At 42.1% G+C, this 21640-nt stretch overlaps 1 protein-coding gene across 1 annotated transcript in view; it reads right to left on the bottom strand.

The window, feature by feature from the left end:
• Window positions 1-729: 729 nt before the first annotated feature.
• The window catches only part of clmna (calmin a), a 61765-nt gene continuing 40854 nt past the window's right edge, over window positions 730-21640 (bottom strand). The window contains exons 2-13 of the mRNA XM_031875861.1: window positions 15621-15682; window positions 13110-13205; window positions 12915-12998; window positions 12744-12836; window positions 10675-10871; window positions 10273-10466; window positions 8938-9020; window positions 6601-8664; window positions 3359-3537; window positions 2309-2399; window positions 2154-2215; window positions 730-1482 (exon numbers count right to left, since the gene is read on the bottom strand). Of these exons, the coding sequence (XP_031731721.1) occupies window positions 1359-1482; window positions 2154-2215; window positions 2309-2399; window positions 3359-3537; window positions 6601-8664; window positions 8938-9020; window positions 10273-10466; window positions 10675-10871; window positions 12744-12836; window positions 12915-12998; window positions 13110-13205; window positions 15621-15682 (3329 nt within the window). The 3' untranslated portion in view covers window positions 730-1358. The remainder of the gene's footprint in view (window positions 1483-2153; window positions 2216-2308; window positions 2400-3358; window positions 3538-6600; window positions 8665-8937; window positions 9021-10272; window positions 10467-10674; window positions 10872-12743; window positions 12837-12914; window positions 12999-13109; window positions 13206-15620; window positions 15683-21640) is intronic.

Here is a 21640-nt window from a genome sequence, read left to right as displayed (position 1 = left end):
ATTGAGAACAGGTGTGGCAGTAATCAGGCCTGGGTGTGGCTAGAGAAATTGAACTCAGCTTTCCAAAGATGTGATAAACCACAGTTAATTTATGTTTTAACAGGGGGGGGGCAATCACTTTTTCACACAGGGCCATGTAGGTTTGGATTTTTTTTTCCCCCTTAATAATAAAAACCGTCATTTAAAAACTGCATTTTGTGTTTACTTGTGTTATCTTTGTCTAATATTTAAATTTGTTTGATGATCTGATACATTTAAGTGTGACAAACATGCAAAAAAATAAGAAATCAGGAAGGGGGCAAACACTTTTTCACACAACTGTATTCTTATTCTCTTTCCCGCCTCAGCTCTACTATCTCCACTTCATATTCTCAGCTTAAAGTACTTTTATTTTTGACTTTTATTTCATTGTCTTAAATGGCTATTCATGCAAACGGTGCATCCATAAATCCATAGTCTATATCTCGATCTACAAGTCAGAGTGCTGTACAGTCATGTTGTCTTACAATGTGCGCTCTGTCGGCTTTGCACAGCAATAAACCACTAACTATAGTGTCTTTAAACACAATATGGAGGCCACAGTTAAACTGCAACATTTTGAGAAACACGACAATGTTATGAGAAGGGAGTTGTAATTTGGAGAAGAAGTTATAATGTTACATAAAGTCATAACTTTGTGACTAAAAAGTCAATCCTTGGAGAGTAAAGTCACAAGAAAAAGACGTCTTGTTGGTTCTGGTTATTTATTACGGTCTTTGGATATCTTATAACTAAGTTCATAATATTTGTTTGTATTCAAATGAATAAAAAATACACAAAAATAATTGTACATTTATTTTAATAACACTAACGTATCTCAAAATACTTTCCTCATGAAATTACAGCCTGATTTGTAGTTTTTCTTTTAATGCGACTTTTATCTGTAAGTTTACAACTTAACTCTCCAAATCGTACAACTTTATTCTCGATATATTATGACTTTTTATCTTGTAAAATTACAATTTTATTCAAAAAATATGAGTTATTCCTCAAAATCTCTTCATATTTCCCTAGCAGTGGCCCGAATACATTGTAATACAGATCACTTCAAACCACATCGAAAGCTAAAAAGCAAAAAGCTAAAACGAAGCTCTATAGTTTGAAATACACATCTTAAATGCCTTCACTTGGTCTGGAGTACAGTCAGTGTGATGGAGAGGAAAGAGGAGTGGCAGTTGAGCTGTATGTGTGTGTGTTGGTTTTGGTGGTGGTGCATTACATTTTTATGTAATTGACAAAATTCTATTTTTCGCCCCTGTGCGTGTGTGTGTGTGTGTGTGTGTGTGTGTGTGTGTGTGTATTTGTGAGTGAGTGTGTGTTCAGGGATCGAGGTTCAGCAGCAGGCTGGGCAGTGTCTTCAGGTCCATCTGTGGCAGCAGCCAGAAGCAGTAGAGCAGCAGCCAGAGCAGCAGCAGCACGTAGAGCTCCCAGCTCTCACTGCACCTACACACACAGGGGATTGGTGAAAATAACTCCATAGATCATGGTAGCAAGCAGCACTGCAGCAACCAGGTTTGAGTCATTATTAGTCATGGGGGACAGAAATCCATTCTAATGTCCGTTACAATAAAAGTCAAATATTTAGATTACATTTACTGTTCTGATAGAGACCATTACAGAAACATCCGAAGTCTGAAATCCTTTCTTATCTCAGTTTAGGATGGCATTTAGGATCTTTCCTAACTGCGTTTAGAAAGAAAGAAATCTTATCTTATAGGATAAAAGTTCAGCTACTACAGAAATGTGCTAATGTAGGTAAAGAATCCTCAATCAGGATGGCTTATAGAGCCTGTCCTAACTTCAAAAGAACTGGGGAAATGGCAGCAGCACTGTTGTTAGGTCTGTAAAGCGATGGCACAGAAGATGGGGAACAACATACCAAAACATAATGATCGAAGGGCTACTCCAACTGTGTGATGATTAAATGCTGTTTCATTTACATGCTAGACCATGTATTCAAGGTCATACATATCGACTGCCAAGACCATTCATGTGGCGTTTGATGACTACTAGTCCACCACTTTGGTTGCTGAAGCTTACGACCAGTAAAAGCATTTTGTTGTGAAAGACTGATGTAGTATAGAAAAGTCGAACAGGGAGGGCAAAGTTCTTACCAAGAATCAGAGTCACCGTTGTCAGCTCTTCTGGTCGCTGCAGTGACAGCTGTCTGATTGTCCTGTGAGTCGTAAAAGAAATACAAGGGAAACACTCTCAGTACTCACAATCACAGAGAACATCAATCCAAACGCAAATGGAGTGTCAAACCAACCGTGGACTCGGTGAAGCGAGCCCCCTTTCTGTGACGGAGAACTGGAGGGATCTGGCTTTCATCCTGTCTGCTGGAACTTTTACTGTCACTCCTGAAAAGACCAAATACATCAGTTTAGTCTCCACAAGAGAGAGAGAGCAGGCCCAGGAAATACAGTGGTAACAGCTATTAAGACATCTTTTGGACTTTTTTCAAATATTAAAAGTATGAAACCAAAACTAAAACCCTACTTAACTATTTTGTTTTGGCCATAGGAACCTGAAAAGAACACAATTTTCCTTAGAATACTGACTAATTGCTTTTAATGTAATTACAATAAATTGGTGGCAGAAGACAAGTCAAAGCAAAGATGAATGAAAAGAACTAGTGGAGCAAACTAAAAGCAGCAAAGCAATGTGGAGGCTTTTGAAACACGATGGGCTTCAAGGCACAGACATGCAGAAGGCCCCACCACCACTCACTCCTACATGGTGCAGACTTTATAGTTGTTTAGCCTCTTTTTGTTGTTGTTTTGTGTCTCCTTGTAGTTACGCATCTCTCTGTGGTTTTGAGTCTCTGTGAGCATTTTGTGTGTCTTTGTAGTTATTTTGGTCTTTTTGTCGTTATTTTTTTGTCTGTGGTTTCATTGGCCCTTTGTAGTTGCTTAGCGTGTCTTTGTAGTTGCTTAGCGTGTCTTTGTGTCTTTGTGTATAATGAAAACTGATATAGAGGCAATTACAGAAATGGGGTTTGATCTGAAAGTGGGAAGGATCATAACTTTACTTCCACTGCTGAATATGAACAGAATTACACTCTCTTGTATTGATGAATTAAACCACATTAATGTATTCCCCTTGCTTCAGTCCACAGTCTCTTAACCCTCATGAGGCCTTTCTTCATTCCCATCACCAGCCCACGTAGATTACTTTGTTCAGTACATTTAAGGAAATATCTGAGCAAAGTGAGAGTGAGCAGGTCAGACCAGCCTCATCCATTGCATAACACTGGTTCCCCCAGGGTCCACTGTGTTTCTCAGTGTAGCAGGGAGCTGACTAAGAATAGAAAGCCTACCTCACAGGCTCTGTGTTTTCCCTGGCAGAGCCTGAGCTCTGCTGCTCGGCCTCACTGAGATCATTGCCGTCTGCTGGAGCATCATCACCCCAGAGTCCTCCTGTCTTCTCCCCGGGCAACAAACAGAGATCCTGGGATTGAGATGCTCTGTGAGTCTCCTGGTTGGTCTTTGTGATCACCTAATAAGAGCAAGACACGATGAGAGGCACAGCTTTCAGCAGCTTAGTAACGCACAGGGGGGGAAAGACATTTGAACAACTACTGGTCAAATTGCCAGAAGTCAACAACAATTAGTACGTATACATGCACAAAATATTCCTTATTCCAAAAAAACACTATATTCCTGCTAAGCTGTATACATGGCTGATGGAGATGAATATTCCACTAACATTCATGTTGACAAGCAGCCGTGTATATTCTGATTAACATAACTGGTGGTGGTCTTGTTCGAGCGTGCAACCAAAGCCTCCCTGCTCTCTCATTCCTTCAACCACCTTTGTGAAAAGGTCGTAGGTGTTTCTCCTTCCAACCCGAAATGTGGGCTTTTCTGTTGTGCATGCATCTTTGCAAAGCGTTAGCTAGTTTGTTTGTGTAACAGGGCTGGCCGTAAACAGGCAAGAGGCTGTGTGGCCATGTGCTGCAAACTGCCGCAAAACCCCAATTGAGACACATATTCCCAATGCGCAGTATACACGTCCAAAGAATGCTCCTAAAACCCAAATAATATCGGCATATCCAACATCCTGGTCGGGAAAAGCTCTATTCGAAATAAGGTCGAAATCGAAGGATCGACATGGAAGATGCTGTTTACATTACCCGTATCAAATTCTGAATATTTTCATATTCAGAATAATAGTGAAATATTGGTCTGCATGTAAACAATGTTGATGAAATTGAATGTGGATATCCATGGTCCCCACAGGATGAATGCTAATGTCTTCTCTGGCACCACCTTCAGGTCAAAACGTCAAAGCGTTTAAAAAGAAAAACTTCTCTTTAATGGGCAGATTGCCATGAAAGCTACTGAGCTCATTCACACGTAGTGGACAAACCCATTGCATGTTGGGAACTCTGTGAGCTCTTCTGTAGTACCACCCTCAGACCAAAACATCTGCAACCTAGACATAGCCAAAAACTGCACTGCAGTGCAATAGATTACCATAGAATTTGACTATAAGCATTCATGCTTCCCAGATGATGAGCCCTTGTTCATATAATGACCGTGTCAAATTTCCTCAGGCATCATCCTTTGGAGAAACGTGACATTTGTGGTCCTACTACAGATAATGCTCTAAGAAGAGCTAAATCCGCAGTGTATTATCTTAATGTCTAACGCTTCTATATATAAAGGTCAGGTGTAATGAAACATGTTTTACTCTAGTGGCTGCTTGGAGGGCTTTGAACTATGTCGACCTCAATGCTTCAAACATTGTGTTTGAGGATTAAACCCTGACAATCATATTCTGCTAATTAATTCAATTCTTAGCCTGTAAAGTCTTTTGGACGGACGACACATCGCACAACAAACGTAGTTTGAAACGTTCTGAGAACTTGTTTTAGAGTAAAACAATTAAAAATTTAAATTAAAAAGCAAGTCTTGTAAACTGCAAATGTTGATGTATTACTGAGTAGCTCCATTTAATCTGAGGCACATGTTCAGCTACTCTTCCACTTATAGACAAAACCCCATAATTAAGACTGGGTGATAATTCAATATTATTGCTCATTATTTCTGCATTTAATTGCATTGCAAACAAAATCCACATCCAGTTCAATTTTTACCACAATCTATCACAGTGTGACATCTTTAATGATTGAACCTGTATTTGTTGAAAATGAAGGGACATTAATCTAGTAAAAGAGGAACACAGAAAACGTTGGACACGAATGGCTCAAACTTAGATCATTTCCCTATTTCTGTGAATTGCAATGATATCTCACCAGTGCTCATAGCTGGTAGTTATGTTTTCAGGCAGTATTCACTGTGGGTTTAACTCTGAATATGTAGTTTTTTCCAATAAATAATTCAAAATAACAGTGAACATTAGCGTGAGTACATCACAGTGACAGGCTTTCACAGAGCATCAGAGGAACAGACTATGACTGCACGATAAATGCCAGCAGGTCTTCTGGTCATTAGGTGAGATATTGTGGAAGTGTGACATGTCACATTGCTTCATGTGCCTGTTTGGGCAGTTGGACATTAGACACACACATACACAGACAGGCAGACTGACTGGAAGGCAGTGTTTTCTAAGACAACACTTAGTTTACACTGAACGGAAAAAAAAACAGCAAAGCTACCCAGAAGACTAAGACTTGTGTTGAAGTAAAATCGCAAAACATTCACTCGTTCCAGGTTTTTAAATGTGAGGATGTGCAGGTTTTCTCTCTTTTATGTTAATCAATCTTTTCAGGGTTTGAAAATAAGCTACTTGTATATGTTCAATTTGTAATAGTCAGTCCATATTCTGATGTTTAACAGGTATGGTTTACCATACTCACCCTCTTAGTTTAGTGCATTCTCATGCAAACATGTGCTAATTAGTAGAGATGTTCCGATACCAATCTTTCCTTCCAGATACGGATTCCAATACCTGAACTTGCGTATCGGCCGAAACCGAGTACCGATCGGATAGCACTGTGATAAAAATTAAAATCTATATGTGTTGTAATTTTTCGAGCAGCTGTATACTAATTTTCATTTCTTCTTTAGTTTGACTGATTTTTCAGTGTAAAATATTGTCAAATTGCAAATAATTAGCAGTAAACATAAAGTCCAGCTGAGTATAGACCCCTAAAAATAAGATTTCAATAAAAGTAGGCCATAGCTGAGACTGATGGGAATGTCATTAGTTTAACAAAGTATTGGACAAATTGACATCTTGACCTGATAGTGGTGCTAGATGAGATGTCAGAGGATCAGGAAGGATCATCTCTACCACATTTCATGTCAATCAATCCAAAAGTTGTTGGGAGATTCACTCAAAATCAAAAATATCAACTTTATGGTGGTGCAAAAAAAAGTCACGGAACATTTGTGTAAAATTTTATGGCAAGAAATTTCAGTCTGGACCAAAGTGGTGGATTGTCCAGACGACCTACCAACATTGCCATTCCTAGATATCCCCAGAACTACACTGCAGCTAAACAGAAATACTAACAACTGTTTAAAAGCACAAGCTCATTTAAAAACCGAAATGTCTGATTGTACAGAGGCGCTACTGAATAAACACATTTACCTTGTCATTCTCTTGTATCGAATCCACTCCATTCCTGAAGTCTTCACCCAGCAGGCTGAGGGGTTGGTCAGGTTGAGTCTCTGAAGCAGGAGCTGGCTGGAGAGCAGATACACTCAAAACTGAAGGCCAACTCTGCATTTCAGTATCGGGTGGCTCTACAAACATGGGCTCCTCTTTGTCAGGGTAGAACAGATCCATGGGTTCGATGGAGTCACCAACTACATCCTCTGTGTGAGGACTTTGATCAATGTCTGTATAACTCTTGTGTCCATCCTGTTGATCAGTTGAATCTATTTCCTGCTCAGTATTCACAGGTTGAGATGTCGCATCCGGAGAGGAAGTCTGAGAAGTCGAGTCCTTCTCAGTTTTACCTGTCTGAGAGTCATGGTGGGGACTCTCACATTCCTGTTTGGCTTCACTTATAGCCATTTTACCTCTCGTGTCTGGCTCGCTTATGTCTGAATTCAGTGATCTGCTGGTGTCATGTTCATCCAAATGTCTGCTTTCTATGTCATTTATTTGATCTGAAGCTGTTGATTTATCATGTTCTGATACCAGACAGGATGGAATCTCAACATAGTCATTGGAGTCACTGCTCAATTCATGTCGATTTTGAGGGCAGTTGACATCTGTGTCAGTTCCCTCTGGCTGATGTACATCATCGTGCCCAGCATGAGCTTGTCTTTCTGGGTCACATATTCCCTCTGCATCCTGTTGTTCTGGCTCACTGGAAGCAGAGATCAGAGGGACATTTATGCCAGGGCTTGGGTCCAGACTTGTTTCTGAAGCTCTGTCTTGGTTGGTTGGATGTGTCTCTGAGCTAAAGCTTTTTTGAGCATGTAGGTCGTCTCTTAGAACTCCTTCACTTGCTTCATCTTGTGTTTCTTCAACATCGTCACCCCTTTCCTTTAAAATCACAGACTCTTCTCTTGACTCCCCTCTTGTCACCTCGGACAAAGAGTCTTTTTCCTGACATCCAGTTTCCACTTCAAACTCCTCACAGTTATCTCTCTCATTCTGACTTTCAGTTTGACCAGCAATTTGTTCTTTCAGGTCCCTTGCACCCCCAATGAAGACCGCAGTTCTCTCTTCAACACTGGTTTTGTTTAGTTGCGATTGGTTAGATTGATCAGTTTCATAGAGATTTTCCCCCCCTGAGTTGGTCAGTTCCTCTGCATTGCACAGTCCTAAAGAAGGTTTTTGCTCTCTGCTCTGACTTGTATCGGTCTGTTTAGACTCTACATCTTCTGTAATCTCAGCTTTGCTATGATCAGGTACCTGTTCTAGCGCTATGTCCTGGTTGTACTTCTCAAGGTTCACCTCTTTCTCTTTCACTACTTCCGTTTGTTTTTTCTCAAAATGCCCTCGACTTTTCTCCTGGGTGCTCTCCAATGAGCTCAGTGAGTAAATTCCTTCATCGATACACGACTCAGTAATAGCCTGCTCATCAGGGGCTCTATCCTCCATGGATAGGACACATCCTTCATCAACAGTAGTGACCTCCACAGGGGTGGCACGATACACATCCCAGGCTGTTCCACTGCCACACAAAGAACTGTCACTTCGGCTTTCACAAAACTTCTCTGGCATCACCCCAAACTCGCTCTCCACCCAGGAGTCCGGTGAGCTGATTGCCGAGTCGCCAATTATTGACTCAGTGGTTACAGAGTCAGGCATTGATGAGCCTGTGGGCGAGTGAGTGTAAGACAATTGTGGGGAGTTAGAGGTTGAGTTGTTAGGGACCTCACTAGCAGATCCTTTGGGGTCTTCAACCGCACTGCTGGAGATGTCTTCCATGTGGGGGGGATCTGCTAAGATGTCTTCACTGGACCACGAGCGAGCTGCAGCCGGCCTAAAGGTGGGTGACATGGCGCTCCGATCCTCTGACACAGAGGAAATTAAGATTTTGGGTGGCGGTTGGGTACAGAGCCTCTGGAACATGTAGGACCTCTCCTTCACTCTGCTTCGGTGGATGCTATTCCTTATGTGGTTGGAGTCACTGTCGTGGAAGTTCAGTCGGCTCATGGAGACACTTCGTTCGATCAGCTGGACGGGCTCCTCCGGCTGAGAGAGAAACACAAAAGTTGGCAGAAATGTCTCTGTGCTCACCATCAGAGATTATTGTTTTGTCAAAATCTGACTGACACATATCCTCCATGCTCTGTAAAGGCCTTTACATTCGGGGCGTGATGATTAAACAGCAAAGAAATGCGGAAAAACTTGCATTCTGTGAGAACGTATTCATGACAAAAACACCAGTTGAGAAAATATATTGAGATTCAATCACAGGGAAAATAAAGCCCCCGGTGTGTAAAGGCCATAAGAAAGGATTCTTACTTCCTCTATGCCAGGGAAGTGCTCCAGGAACTGTGACACATACGTCATGATGGATTGCTCATCTGGTGCATTGATAGTCACATCTGAGCATGGGAAGATAAACAATTTACAATTATCACAGTGGTATTTTACATAAAGACCCCCATGATATTTAAGCTTCCTCCCAACAGTTATGACACACACTTTATAACACAACAGTCTGAAAAGGGCTGCAGGATATATTATTTCAGCATCAACATTGCGATGTGCACATGCGAACCAGTCAAATCGGAAACACATTTGTTGCTTGGTACAAAAAGGAAAACTTTCTGGTTTCCATTATTTACCAACAGTCTAGGTATGCCCGGTCAGTTTCATAAAGAACCATGTATATGGCTAAACTTCTCAGCGGTCAGCCGGGGAATTCAACACTGCGGGTCAGAGACGGCCACTGCACAAGCTCTGCAGTTCTATCCATAATGAGCAGAACGTAATTAGATCAATGAAGCTAGCAATGTTACATAGTGTGAAAGGGGCTACATAGTATAGTCAGTAAGTGTGGCAGTATTGCTCACACGTGGTAAGCAAATAACACTAAGACAATTTTAACGGATTTCTAAAGGTCAATTTAAAGAGAGAAAAAGTTGTTAAATAGCCATATCATAATAATAGTAGGAAAGAGTTACTGGAGGACTTTTTTGCTAAGAGTACCAACACTAAAACCATGGCATGAATATTATATTATTATATATAGTATTGATTTTTCATTAATAGTTTACATGCAAAGATTGGTGACAGACAGTGGCTCAGATTGCACCGAAGGTAGTGCTATGGTGTTGGATGTTACAGGGACTGTAATGAATGCTATGGTAGATCCCACTGTTCCGATTGCATAAAAAAGTAACGTAATTGCATAAAAAGTAAACTTTTTTTTAACTCAGATGTCATGCATATGGTGGTGTGTCCTGGTGCCAGTTTTCACAAAAATGTTATTTAAAAGAAATCACACTAAATTAATAAAATAAATGTAGAAATCGCCTTGCTTACAGTTTTGGGATATATTGAATCGGACCCCTTGTATCGTGATACGTATTGTATTAGAAGAGTCTTGCTGGGAAGAGACCCCGGGGAAGACCCAGAACACGCTGGAGGGATTACATCTCCCAGCTGGCCTGGGAACACCTCAGGATCCCCCAGAATGAGCTGGAACATGTTGCCGGTGAGAGGGAGGTCTTGGTCAGCCTGCTTGGCCTGTTGCCACCGCGACCCGACCCCGGATAAGCGGAGGAAAATGGATGGATGGATGGATGGATTCTTGCTAATACACAACCCTAGTAAAATAGTCTTTTTCTTTACCCTCAGGCTCCAGTAAGCGTGGGATACCCAGGCTGTAGTGGGCTATTCTGAAGCCGTCCTCCAGATTCTCCTTGGCGGTCCTCAGCAGTGCCTTCCTCATGTCCACCAGGCTGGGGTCAATGGACTTAATGACAGCCAAGAAGGCCAGACCACTTGTCCAGCTCTTCCCAAAGTCCTTCACTGCCACACTATACCTATGACGGGACATATCAAGTGGACAGGGTCAGTCCAGAAAGACCGCCAAACAAAACATTGCTTGTCCCTTCTTACTGTTTTGCTTGCTGTCCATTGGTATGTACCGTATATTCACCAGAAATAAAAGCCAACACAACACTAAGAAATTGTTCGTTTTTTTCAGACTTCTAGGACTTTATTCAACAATCTTTATTGAAATACACTCACTTGCGTGTTCGCTTCTGCACCCACTGTAGCAGCTTTTTGATGGCCTTGCTGTGTTCTCGCATGGCCATGGATGCCGACTGTCTCTCATCTGACGGCGTGCTGCAGTAGGACGTGTCGGAGTCAGAGCTGGTGGGGATGGACGAAAGGCTGGAGGAAGAGGGGAACTGGCTCCTGATGTTCCCAGTAAGCTCCTTAATCTGGGAGGAGACAGTGAGTTGGATTATTTACCCAAGTGCTTTATGCTGACAGAGTGCTTTATACATAGTTCCCTACTGAAGAGTGGGATTGGCCCAGAAAATCCAAACAGTGTTAGAAACTGTCCCAGGTATGAAATAGAATATGTTCTGATTCAAGATTCTTGGAAAAGACAACAAACAGGTTAAAGTCCCGTCAATATCAGGATTTATTACACCATGGTTACCATAGAAACAATGATACACGATGTAATCAGTTCAACAGATGACGAGAGATACGTGAGAATCAAAGCCCTCAAAACACTCAGAGGATCAGTTCAGTGCTGCATCTGTTGATAGACCTTGGAGATGGAATTCAGTTTACTTGTCATGGTTAGTCTGTGAAAACAGTCACGTAATGTCTTTGAAGGAGCTTTCTAAAGTCTGAGAAAGTAACCGTGATGATGTCAGACTTTATGAAAACAAATTCAGAACTGAAAGCCTGCATAATAGACTGTATTGAAAACCAGTTGGCCAAAAGTAGTCAGTGTCTTGGACGTGTTATCATGCAGGATATTTATATCTTCACACATCAAGAGGTTGATCCCTAACAGCTTCAAATCTGGCATCCTAAGATGTTAAAAGCACACTTACCAGAATTTTGTTGTATGCAATATCATAGCACTAAAGAACATCCCTCCACTCTTCTTGATTTATTCCACAGCAAAACATAACAGCTAAGCGACAGTGTTAGACAGGTACCTCTACGTGAAACCTGAACAGAGTTTTTTAAGAAGTCACATGACTACATAAGACCACAGCGTAGACATGGGTCAACCGTGATCATGCTTCCAACGTGTTAAGATGCCAGACTTTAACCATTAACAAGCAATAACTTGGCTTGCTAAGACAAAGATTTTGCCAGATAAGTGGATAAAACACAAGAAAGCGTTTCTCCAAATGATTTGCAGCAGACAGAAGTCACGTGGCCATTCACAAGTAGGCGAGGGTTTAACTAAATTGAAATCTCGGACTTAAGATTCAAGACTCTGGAAAATCTTTATCTTTTAGTCGCATTAACATTAATAAAAATGCCTGACGAGCTGACTCGACTTGAGACTTGACATGGACACGAGCTCAAGGACAAGACTTGACTTGGAAATAACACAAAGACTTAAGACTTGACTTTGGCACCAGCTCAAGGACTTATGTCTTGACTAGGACTCTCACTCAAAGACTTGAGACTTGACTAGGACTCTCACTCAAAGACTTGAGACTCTCACTCAAAGACTTGAGACTTGACTTGGACTCTCACTCAAAGACTTGAGACTTGGGGCTAACTGATAAAGGCAAGGCTTACAGTAGCTAGGTTCATCCTAACTGGACACCGTGGTAATGTTACACATCAGTTCTCCAGTCAAGCATTGAACAAACCTTTTGATTCATCTTTTTTTTGAACTGATTTGAATGATTTGGTACACTGAAAAGAACTGCTTTGCCCATCACTACTAAAGAAGATCAGGGTATTGTGCACATTACTCCCTTTCCTCCCAGCTCAGAACAGGCAGTGTAGACAGCTACAGAGAGTTGAGTGCTTCCAGAATTAGAGGACAGTCTGTGTGAACTACAGAGATAATTGTTCCCTCATAGTGTCCGTCCAAGGCATTGAACCACAGTGTGTTTCACATAAACCACCCAGTGAACTGCTCTTCGATAGGCTTTTGTGAATGGAAAGTCCAAAGGCTGTGAAGCAGCCACTTCATTCTTACTCTTGACCTCATTTTGAGTGAAAAAAAGGGAAAGGAAAGGAGGGAACTCAAAGTACAGAGGGGAGCGGATGAAGAGGCATTAGATAGTAGGATAGATCAAAATAATTGGCAGGGAGAGTGAGCTTACCTGGAAGAAGAGGATGATGTTCCAGATCAGTCCCAAGACAATAGAGGAGTTTCCATCAGCGACGTCGGCTGCATCGATACTGACTAGCTTCACCTGAGGACACACGTACGCATGTGTCAATCAACAAGCGGTAGGTGGACATGTCTTCACGCTACCTGTTGTGGTACTCACGTTTCTTTCCTCCAGGAAAGACAGGACCTTGGCGATGTTGTTGAGTCTGAAAATACGATGGGAGGACCTCTTGAACCCGTGAAGCTGGAGGATCATTAGGAATGAGAAAAGTATTATTGAACAATATAAAAACTGCCAACCAACACAACTCTTAATGCCAGTACAGCTGCGGCACTGTACAGTTCTCACACTGACCAGCTTGCAGCCGGAGAGTTCTCCCAGCAGGGCCATGAGGATGTGCCCATCCTGTATGTCCCGGAAAAGGTCATGGACCTCAATGGGCGGGTCACACTGAAAATGGAGAGAAAGAAAAGTGAAAGAGAGAGAGAGAGGAGAGGTGAGAGTTAGAGCTGAATGACTAGTTGATTTATCAAATAGTAGATTCAAAAAAGAAAATATCTGCAACTCTTGTGATCATCAAAAATGTAATATTTGCTTTTTAAATGTGTGGATTGGATGTTTTTCTTCATCATACATGACAGTTATATGAATATCTTTGTTTGTTTATTTGTGCAAATTGATTAAATATGAACATAATCTGTAGTTGCAGCCCTTGATAGAATATAGAATAGTTCATAAATTGGATACCATGAACCGTCACAATTTTTTGACACCATTACACTGTATATGTCTTGGACATTTCGATATCCACCCCCACCCCCCAAAAAAAACCTGTAAATGCAACCAAGAGGCATTCAAGATGGACTCAAATCTGAAGAAAGTACAAATGCATCCATCTCAGAACATAAAGGGCACAGTCAGATTTCAGATCCAGTGTGCCATCGGTCCTCCCAAACACACCCTGGAGCTTTAGAGGGAAAATATGTCAGTGTTCATGGTAAATGTAGTCCACTATGCACCAATGCATTCCTCAGTGCACGCTACTTTGACCCAGAAAGGGGAGTTCACAGATGCAAAAATCTGTTGTGCTACCTGCATCCAGCGCAGTCATTTGATTTGACTGCCGTAGTTGGAAGCAAGGAAGAACTACGAACTATTTCTGCTTGGATTTCTCTTGGTAACCACCAGGTGTGCTCTAGATTGTGCAGTTTGTGCACAAATAAATGCTGCAGCTCCTCAGGACCAATGAAAGTGGGGCGTATAGAAGCAATGTTGGACAGAATCACTTCTCTGGGTCAATGCTGCGTGCGCTGAGGAATTTATTGATTCAATTGACTACATTTACCATCAACACCGACTGGACAGCCACATAAAAAGGTGCCGATTACTCCTTTTAATTCAACACATTGGATGGAACTGAACAGCTCTCCAAACAGCACTCATCTGTACGGTAACAATAAGGGCATGCAGAGATGTTCACTCTAAAGACAGCAGCAGTAACCCACCGTGTGCACTGCCTGAGCCAACACTCAGCCCTGTCATCACAACGACTTATTACTAACTCAGGCATTTGTGAACTTGTCTGAACACGGTGAACGGGTGAATAGTGTGGGGGGGGAGTGAAGTGACTGGAACTTTCCAAGACGACAGAAGACAAATGTATGATTGTTAATTAGTGGGTCAGAGATTTGATGCAGGGCCAAACAACGGGTAAGAGCAAAGAGGCTCATTGTGTGAGAGAAAACAAAAGATTTGATCAGACGCTCTCAGACTCTCGGCTCACCCGGACTCACCCCTTTTTGGAGGGGGGGGGGGAACGGGACAAAAGCAAAGACCGGCATGTCAGTGTAAACACAGTGACATAAGGCTCTGGTGGAGGTTGCCGTGGCAGGCATTTGATATAGTGTGTGTGTGTGTGTGTGTGTGTGTGTGTGTATGTGTGTGTGACATTAAGGTGGAGGTAGATGCACATAAGGGATGTTTCTCCCAATCTTTCCCCATTAAAGGCTTTTTCTGTATGAATCAAGGGTCTAAGGACAGAAAGTATCGTAGTCCTGAACAGATTGTAAAGTCCCCTGATGCATATTTTGTGATTTGTGGTTTTGGGCTGTATAAATAAAATGGTGTAAAAATTTATTTTTCATGAAGCTCTTCAATAAATGTTAGAAAATATATACATATACATATATACATATAAATATGTATGTATGTATTATTTATTTATTTGACAAAATAATGTTTCTATGATGGTTCTGTAATTTGTTTATTTCTAATTAATCAATCACTTTGTATATACTTGTGTCCCCCATTTGGGCCTCCACCCAACCAACCAATCTAGTTTCTAGTCCCTCTCATTGACAGGATCCTCCTCGGGTCCCTCGGAGCATTTCTCCTGTATGTGGCTCAAAGCTCCGGGCAGCAGAGGAGGGGCCCCTCCTCCACCCAGCCATTGTTCCCATACAGCAGCCTGCTGGGTGGTTTGGGGAGAATGACCAGCCTGAGCTAGCTAGAGCTGTAACGTCTCCACCGTCTCAGATTAACACTTTAAAGCCTGATGAAACTTGAATTGCTGCGCACAGGCAGTTCCACACAACCACATGCATAATTCATAAGAGTGAGACGGAGAGACTGCAACTGTCATTTTATATACAGCCACATTGTAAAACTCATACAGTGAGCGGGGCGATCCCAGCTTCACGATACAGTCTGCTACCCTCGCCCATAAAACACCCTGCCATGCCCACCCAGGGGCTGCATGAAAGCTCAGCGAGCAGCTCTCTAATTACGGAGTGTGGAGACCGTGATTGAGGTTGTTCCTCTTGGTGTATTTTCTGCAGCCACCGTTTCACGAAGCTGTCAACAAACCTTTTCTAAATGTAGGTTCATCCATCGGGTGAAGGTCCTCTTCTGAACCAGCTCTCTTTCCACTGCAACACAGAAAGAGGAGAGAAGAAAGGATTTCAGTCAGCAGGAAACTGAAGCCGAGGCCACAGCACTCATCAGAGAGTCTGAGGGAGCCAGAGGCACATCACCGTAGCCTATTTGAACTGATCGTCATACTTTAAACATAACCATTGGTGCTTAACCTTTCAGAGCCTGTACGCCCACACAGGTGTTCCCACTTACTCTGACTGATTAGACCTCTACATGCAACCCTACACATGTTAATGTGGATCACGCAGACCATGACGGGATGGAAATGTTGCCGTATATCACTACAGACTGAACCTTAAAGCATTACATTTGATTATATTATTAAAATATGCTTTACATAATACAGTTACCACGAAACACAAAATGGAACAACTTAAATGAAATACACAGGACTACTATGCGCTCGGTGGTGCTGCAGATGGCCTTATACACATCAACGTGGGAGTAGTGTAGGAAATTTGGGTTTAGAAGTGTTTTAAGAAATCATAATAGAAGTGTTTAATGATTCATAATTAAGAAATCATAATTCGAAGTGTTTTGGAATACATAATTAGAAGATTCATAATTGTAGAAGTGTTTTAGAATTTGTAGTTAGAAGTGATTTGTAGTTAGAAGTGTATCTTAGTAGCACCTTTATATCTGTTTGTGAAACTTGTGAAGTTTTTGCCAAAAGTTGCAAATCCTTATCTTTATATAGAATGTTTATCATAGAAGTGTTAAGCCATAAAAGACAGTCATTGAATGTTTTAAACTGTGAAGAATAGCCAAGGGAAAGTCAGATTTATAGACAGGCAATTTCAGCGGACGCAGACGGAGCATCACCCGAGCCAGGGGGTCCTAGCTGGCTGAGAGGAGGAGCCAGCTGGAGTTAGCCAATAGGAACTAAAATGGACAAGAGGAGGGGATTTCCAATTGTGATCAGAAAGTGTTGGCAGAGAATCAGTCTCTTTGCTCTCCTCTCAAGGTGGGAACAGCTGTGCTCCCAGTCTGGGGTGAGGGTGAGATGCTCTCTGCGCAGAGAATATATATCTATAGATACTGTAATTAATGTGTTACACTGTGTAATTGTATTAGCATCAGAAGTATTAAATACTTTTGTTCATAATTGAAACCGGCTGTCTTTGTAGCAGAGGCTGGATCACATACGGTTTCCCCACAGTCTAGGAGGTCCCTGAATCATAACAGTAGAAAGCCCCAACTATGCTTATGGTCGCACAGACCTGACGTGGAACCGTGACGAGGAAACGTCTGGATCTTTTACTCCATGAGAGTTTCTCCTCACAAAAAACAGATATTCTCCCAAAGTGTAAGGAGCAGTGTATCACATGACATCAGCAGCATGGTTTAAGCATGGCTGCTGCCCGTCCACCTCCACATAGACAGAAAACACTGGATGTGACACTGGCGAAATGCGTCAAGCATACTGTAAATCAAGCATAACCGAAGTCAGTACAAATGTATTGTTCGTGAGTTATTAGTATTGCATGTCTTAAATATCGTATTTTTTTCTGAATCGGGAGGCGGACTGCACTGCTTACTGACGGAGATTTAGTCCGCTCAGTCCACGCTGACTCCGCCCCTCTAGAGAACACAATGTAGACACGTGAAGGGGAGAGGGCGGGAGGAACTCTGGAGAGGTTACCATAGCAGCAAAGTCAGCTGTTATTCATCTTTATGACCAGTACGGCTCACTGGAGGCACTGGGGCTAACTCTGCATTACACACACACACACACCAAGGGTAAGGAGAGCTCTGGCTGCTGTGATGATATTGATTGCTTCTTTCTCCAGTGGAACCGTGACTGCTTCAATGAGGGCCGATGGGGAAGACAGCAGAAAACACAGAGACCGGGGGGGAGTCATGCCATATCGGCCTCTTAGCTGAAGAGCAGTGGCATGAGGATGGTTAATGAGCCCCATCAGTGGAGGAGCAGTCTGTCCCGTAAAGTAAAGTGCTGCTTACTCACAGGGGAACGCCATGCAGAACCCCCCAACACTGTTCTCACAATGCTGGAGTTGGGTTGGTATTCAAGAGGCGTAGCTGAGGCTTTAATGCATGAATCTCTGTCAGAGCAGACGGGGGGGGTGGTGAAGAGGAGATGCCGGGGAATGGAGTGAGAGACGGAGCCTGAGGGCAGACGAGCAAGATAAATGAGGAGCACGCTCAAGAACCGTCGCTACAAACTAAAGGAAAAATGAAAGCGATTGTTGGCATTATGTATCCATTGAAGCAAGCTTCAATAGACCAGAGTGTGATACAGCCACATGATTAAAAGACATGAGTCTAATCACAAACACTTACTCTATAACCCGTGCCAAGTGATAAAATGTATCTGCAAATAAATCCATCTTTGACTAATAGCAACATGTTCACCACCCTTCACCAGCTTCCCTCTGAAAATGCATTGTGCCCTCCAGCCAGTGGTGTATAGTAACGAAGTAGAAATACTTCGTTGCTGTACTTAAGTCGTTTTTTTGGATATCTGTACTTTACTTTACTATTTATATTTCTGTTGACTTTTACTTCACTACATTTTGCAAAGAAAACTGATACTTTGACTCCGATACATTTCCTCTGAAACCTTCGTTACTCGCTACAAAATCAAATTTATCTTTAGAAACAAAATGAATCATGAGACCAGCGTCGGGGACTGTGGTGGAACAGAGACTGCAAGTAAGCAGGTTTGGTGAATCAGTGGTCCTAGCTTGCAAGTTAAATCATTGGTTAATCACGTTAATGTGCAATTGCAAACAAGTGCTCTCAAAGCCGCGGTGTTTTGATTCCCAGTGATGCCCAGGATGCTATATGCTATAGCTAGCGAGACTACATGAGTAGAATTCCACTCTACGATGACTGATTTCATGACGGAAGCAGAAATGGAAGCACCTGCTACTCCCGCAACAAACTACGGTGGTGACGAAGACCAACACCCGTGGATCGCTAGCGAGTTAGTGAGCTGAGGAAGTGTTGACAGTTGTGAGATTTTGTTTATTTGAGTCATCTTAGCTATAATCATTGCAGCACTAGTTGGCTAACGTTAGCTAACTTAACGTTAGCTAGCCACCACACCATAGGATTGACAGGAGCCGCGCGAGCGCAGCATTAGGGAAATCCTTCCCAGCTGTGTGTGAAGCTGAACACACCTCTACCTGCCTCAGCGGCCTGTGAAAGGCTAGTTAGCATCGCAGGACTAGTCTTCAGCCCAAGAAGAGCGAGACGGAATTCTCGCAATTTTGAAAACCAACTTCTTTTGAAGATGAACAGGACGTTTTTCAGGTTCAAGTAATGACTGGGTTGTTACTTTCGGTGTTGCTTTAGCATTGATCATGTTTTGATATTTGAGTCATTTTGTGGATGATCAGATGGAGTTATGATGGTAGCAGTCGCCCAATTGCAGATTCAGCTTGAGCAAAACCTTTGCCTGTTGTGTTCAAATCAGGCCCATAGGAGTTTACAAGGCAGGTGTCCTTTCTCACAACAGTGACCTGATGCATCAAGTGGATATTTTTTGCTGAACACAATATTATGCATTTGTCCTCTACATCCTCTAGTCGGAATGAGCATACTTATAAACGCACTGTTACAACTCCTTCATAGTGTCATATTGCTTTTCGGAGAATTATGATAAGTTCATAGTAGATGCAAAAGTATACTTATGTACAATATATTATGTTGAACATTGTTGCTCCTGGATGGATCACAGCCAACCCAATTATGTTCAACACAGCTCCATGTACTTGGTCATGGTGGCCACAGCACTTAAAAGAATAAACTTCATAATTCTCAAAATGCTGACCCTTTGCTTTTTTATTAACAGCATTTACTTGTACTTTTACTTTCAATACTTAAGTACAGTAAATATCAGATACTTTAAGACTTTTACTCAAGTAGTAGGTGACTTTTATTTTTACTGGAGTCATTTTCCAGTAAGGTATCTTTACTTTTACTCAAGTATGGCTTTTGGGTACTTTATACACCACTGCCTCCAGCACTGTCAAACAGAATTAATAAATCATGCAAGTTCAAATAACGATTTCACTCGTCACCTCAGGCTGAAAAGGGGCGGTTCTGTACCCCGGTAGACAGCGTGTGTCACGCCAACTGCAGCTAAGAAAGAGAAAACGAGGGCCGCTACTTCCAGGAGTTGCTCCACTGAGATAGATATACAAGCGTATGTGGTTGTTTTAGATGGTGGCACTAGAGGCAACATCAAGGATTAATCCACAGCACGTTCCACAGGAAATACAGACAGTGACGGTTCCTTTTCATCGACCAAAGTATTGGTGAAAGAGGAATTTGATTTGATGATGGTGCACGACAAGTTATCATAATCATCGCACCAGGATTTAGGTACCGTATGTTGATTCTGGAGCGTGGAGATGTTCGTCTTTTTAAACAGAAGAAAAAGCCAATAACATAGTGTGGTAGAAATTGAGGTCTGATGTGCTAGAACAGCATACCTGCTATGTGACCAGAACAGTTAATCAACAGGGAGGTGACTTAGTGAAATGACTACTCTCTTGGCCACTTGCATAAAATAAACCACCAGAGCTGACAATATGGCACATTCATAAGGCTACACCGAGCAAGTCCGGACACGGTGACCTAATCTTTCATAAAAGTGTCAAACACTTAAGACGTGTTGCACTCAGCAGTCCTTCCCTAACAGAAACCAGAGCTTTGGATAGTATACCTGGAAAAATGACATCAGCTGACGCCATTCTTACTGCACATACTCGGCCTCTTTTTAAAGTTACGGACGGTTTTATTATAAGTCTGACTCCATGTGTGTTTCCCCACGGTAACTGGTTACTTAATCACACACACAATGGGCTTTGTTAATGTAATGTGGAAAAGTGCCTGTATGTGCTGCAGTGGATCTGTGTTCGTTATTTCTACAGCTAGACATACGGTAGAGAAAGAGCCTGCGAAAGGGTTTGATCATATATTGTGACTCCTCTGTTTGCACTGCCTTGTTAGTTTGGTTCTTTGTGCAAACGTGTGAGTCAGCATGTATGTGCCACTGGATACTACATCTGGTGTATTATGCATGCTAAGTGAAATCCAAACATTCACCATTTTTTGTCGACTCTATAGTTTTATACACATTGAATGTCCAGCTAAGTTATAATAACTCCACATTCTAATATGAAAGCAAACTGCATCAGTATACAGGAGATACATGCACTGCATTCAGCTCCAGGCTTGGTGAGCTGTTAGCCTGCTTCTACGAAAGCTTTCACACAAGCACATTCAGAAGTGGGCTAAGACTTTAGCCCAGGGCTCGCTGGTTGGCGTTGAGTTTGCAGGGTTATCCCCTCAAAATAGAATAAATGCGGGGCGAAAAGTTGCCAAATTTGTCACATGTTCCAGCCAACATTTAATCCAGGGCTGGTAGAAGTGCAGTGGAATGGTATCTGGGCTTAAGTTAACACTGGGTTAACAATTTTTGTGTGAAGAGGGGCTTAAGTTATCACAGGATCAACTTTCACCCAGGAGGCCGCTGTCCATGTCCTGTGTGAAACCAGAAGTCAACGTTGACTTATTTGTCACATAACTTCCGGATTTAAGTATGACAACTTCCGTCGTTATTTTAATCCAAACCCCAATCTTTTCGACCATTTGTTTCAAGCATTGGAAAAAAAACAAAAAAACGGAAAGATGGTTATTTTCTGAACAGGTGCAGCATTAGGCTTCTCCAGAGTAGAGTGGGTAGTACAATGAAACACTCTCACTTACTTTTACTTGGATTACGTATTCAGACAAATTGTGTTTGACGTGGAAAGCTAAGTGGCGTGTTAGAATTTATTTGTTATTTGATCATTACAATCTGTACAAGGCTGTTTAAAAGACTTAGTGATAAACCTAAAAGGTGTGTTTGACCCTTTAGTATACAAAGAATGTATTTCTCCTCATGTCTGAGTTTGTCTAACACGAGCCCTCTCTGATTC

This window comes from Anarrhichthys ocellatus, unplaced genomic scaffold, assembly GCF_004355925.1.
Source record: "Anarrhichthys ocellatus isolate YVR2014 unplaced genomic scaffold, GSC_Weel_1.0 scaffold98, whole genome shotgun sequence".
In the NCBI taxonomy this organism is placed as follows: domain Eukaryota; kingdom Metazoa; phylum Chordata; class Actinopteri; order Perciformes; family Anarhichadidae; genus Anarrhichthys; species Anarrhichthys ocellatus.
The sequence above is the reverse complement of the archived record's forward strand: the minus strand, read 5'-3'. Positions and strand labels throughout refer to the sequence as shown.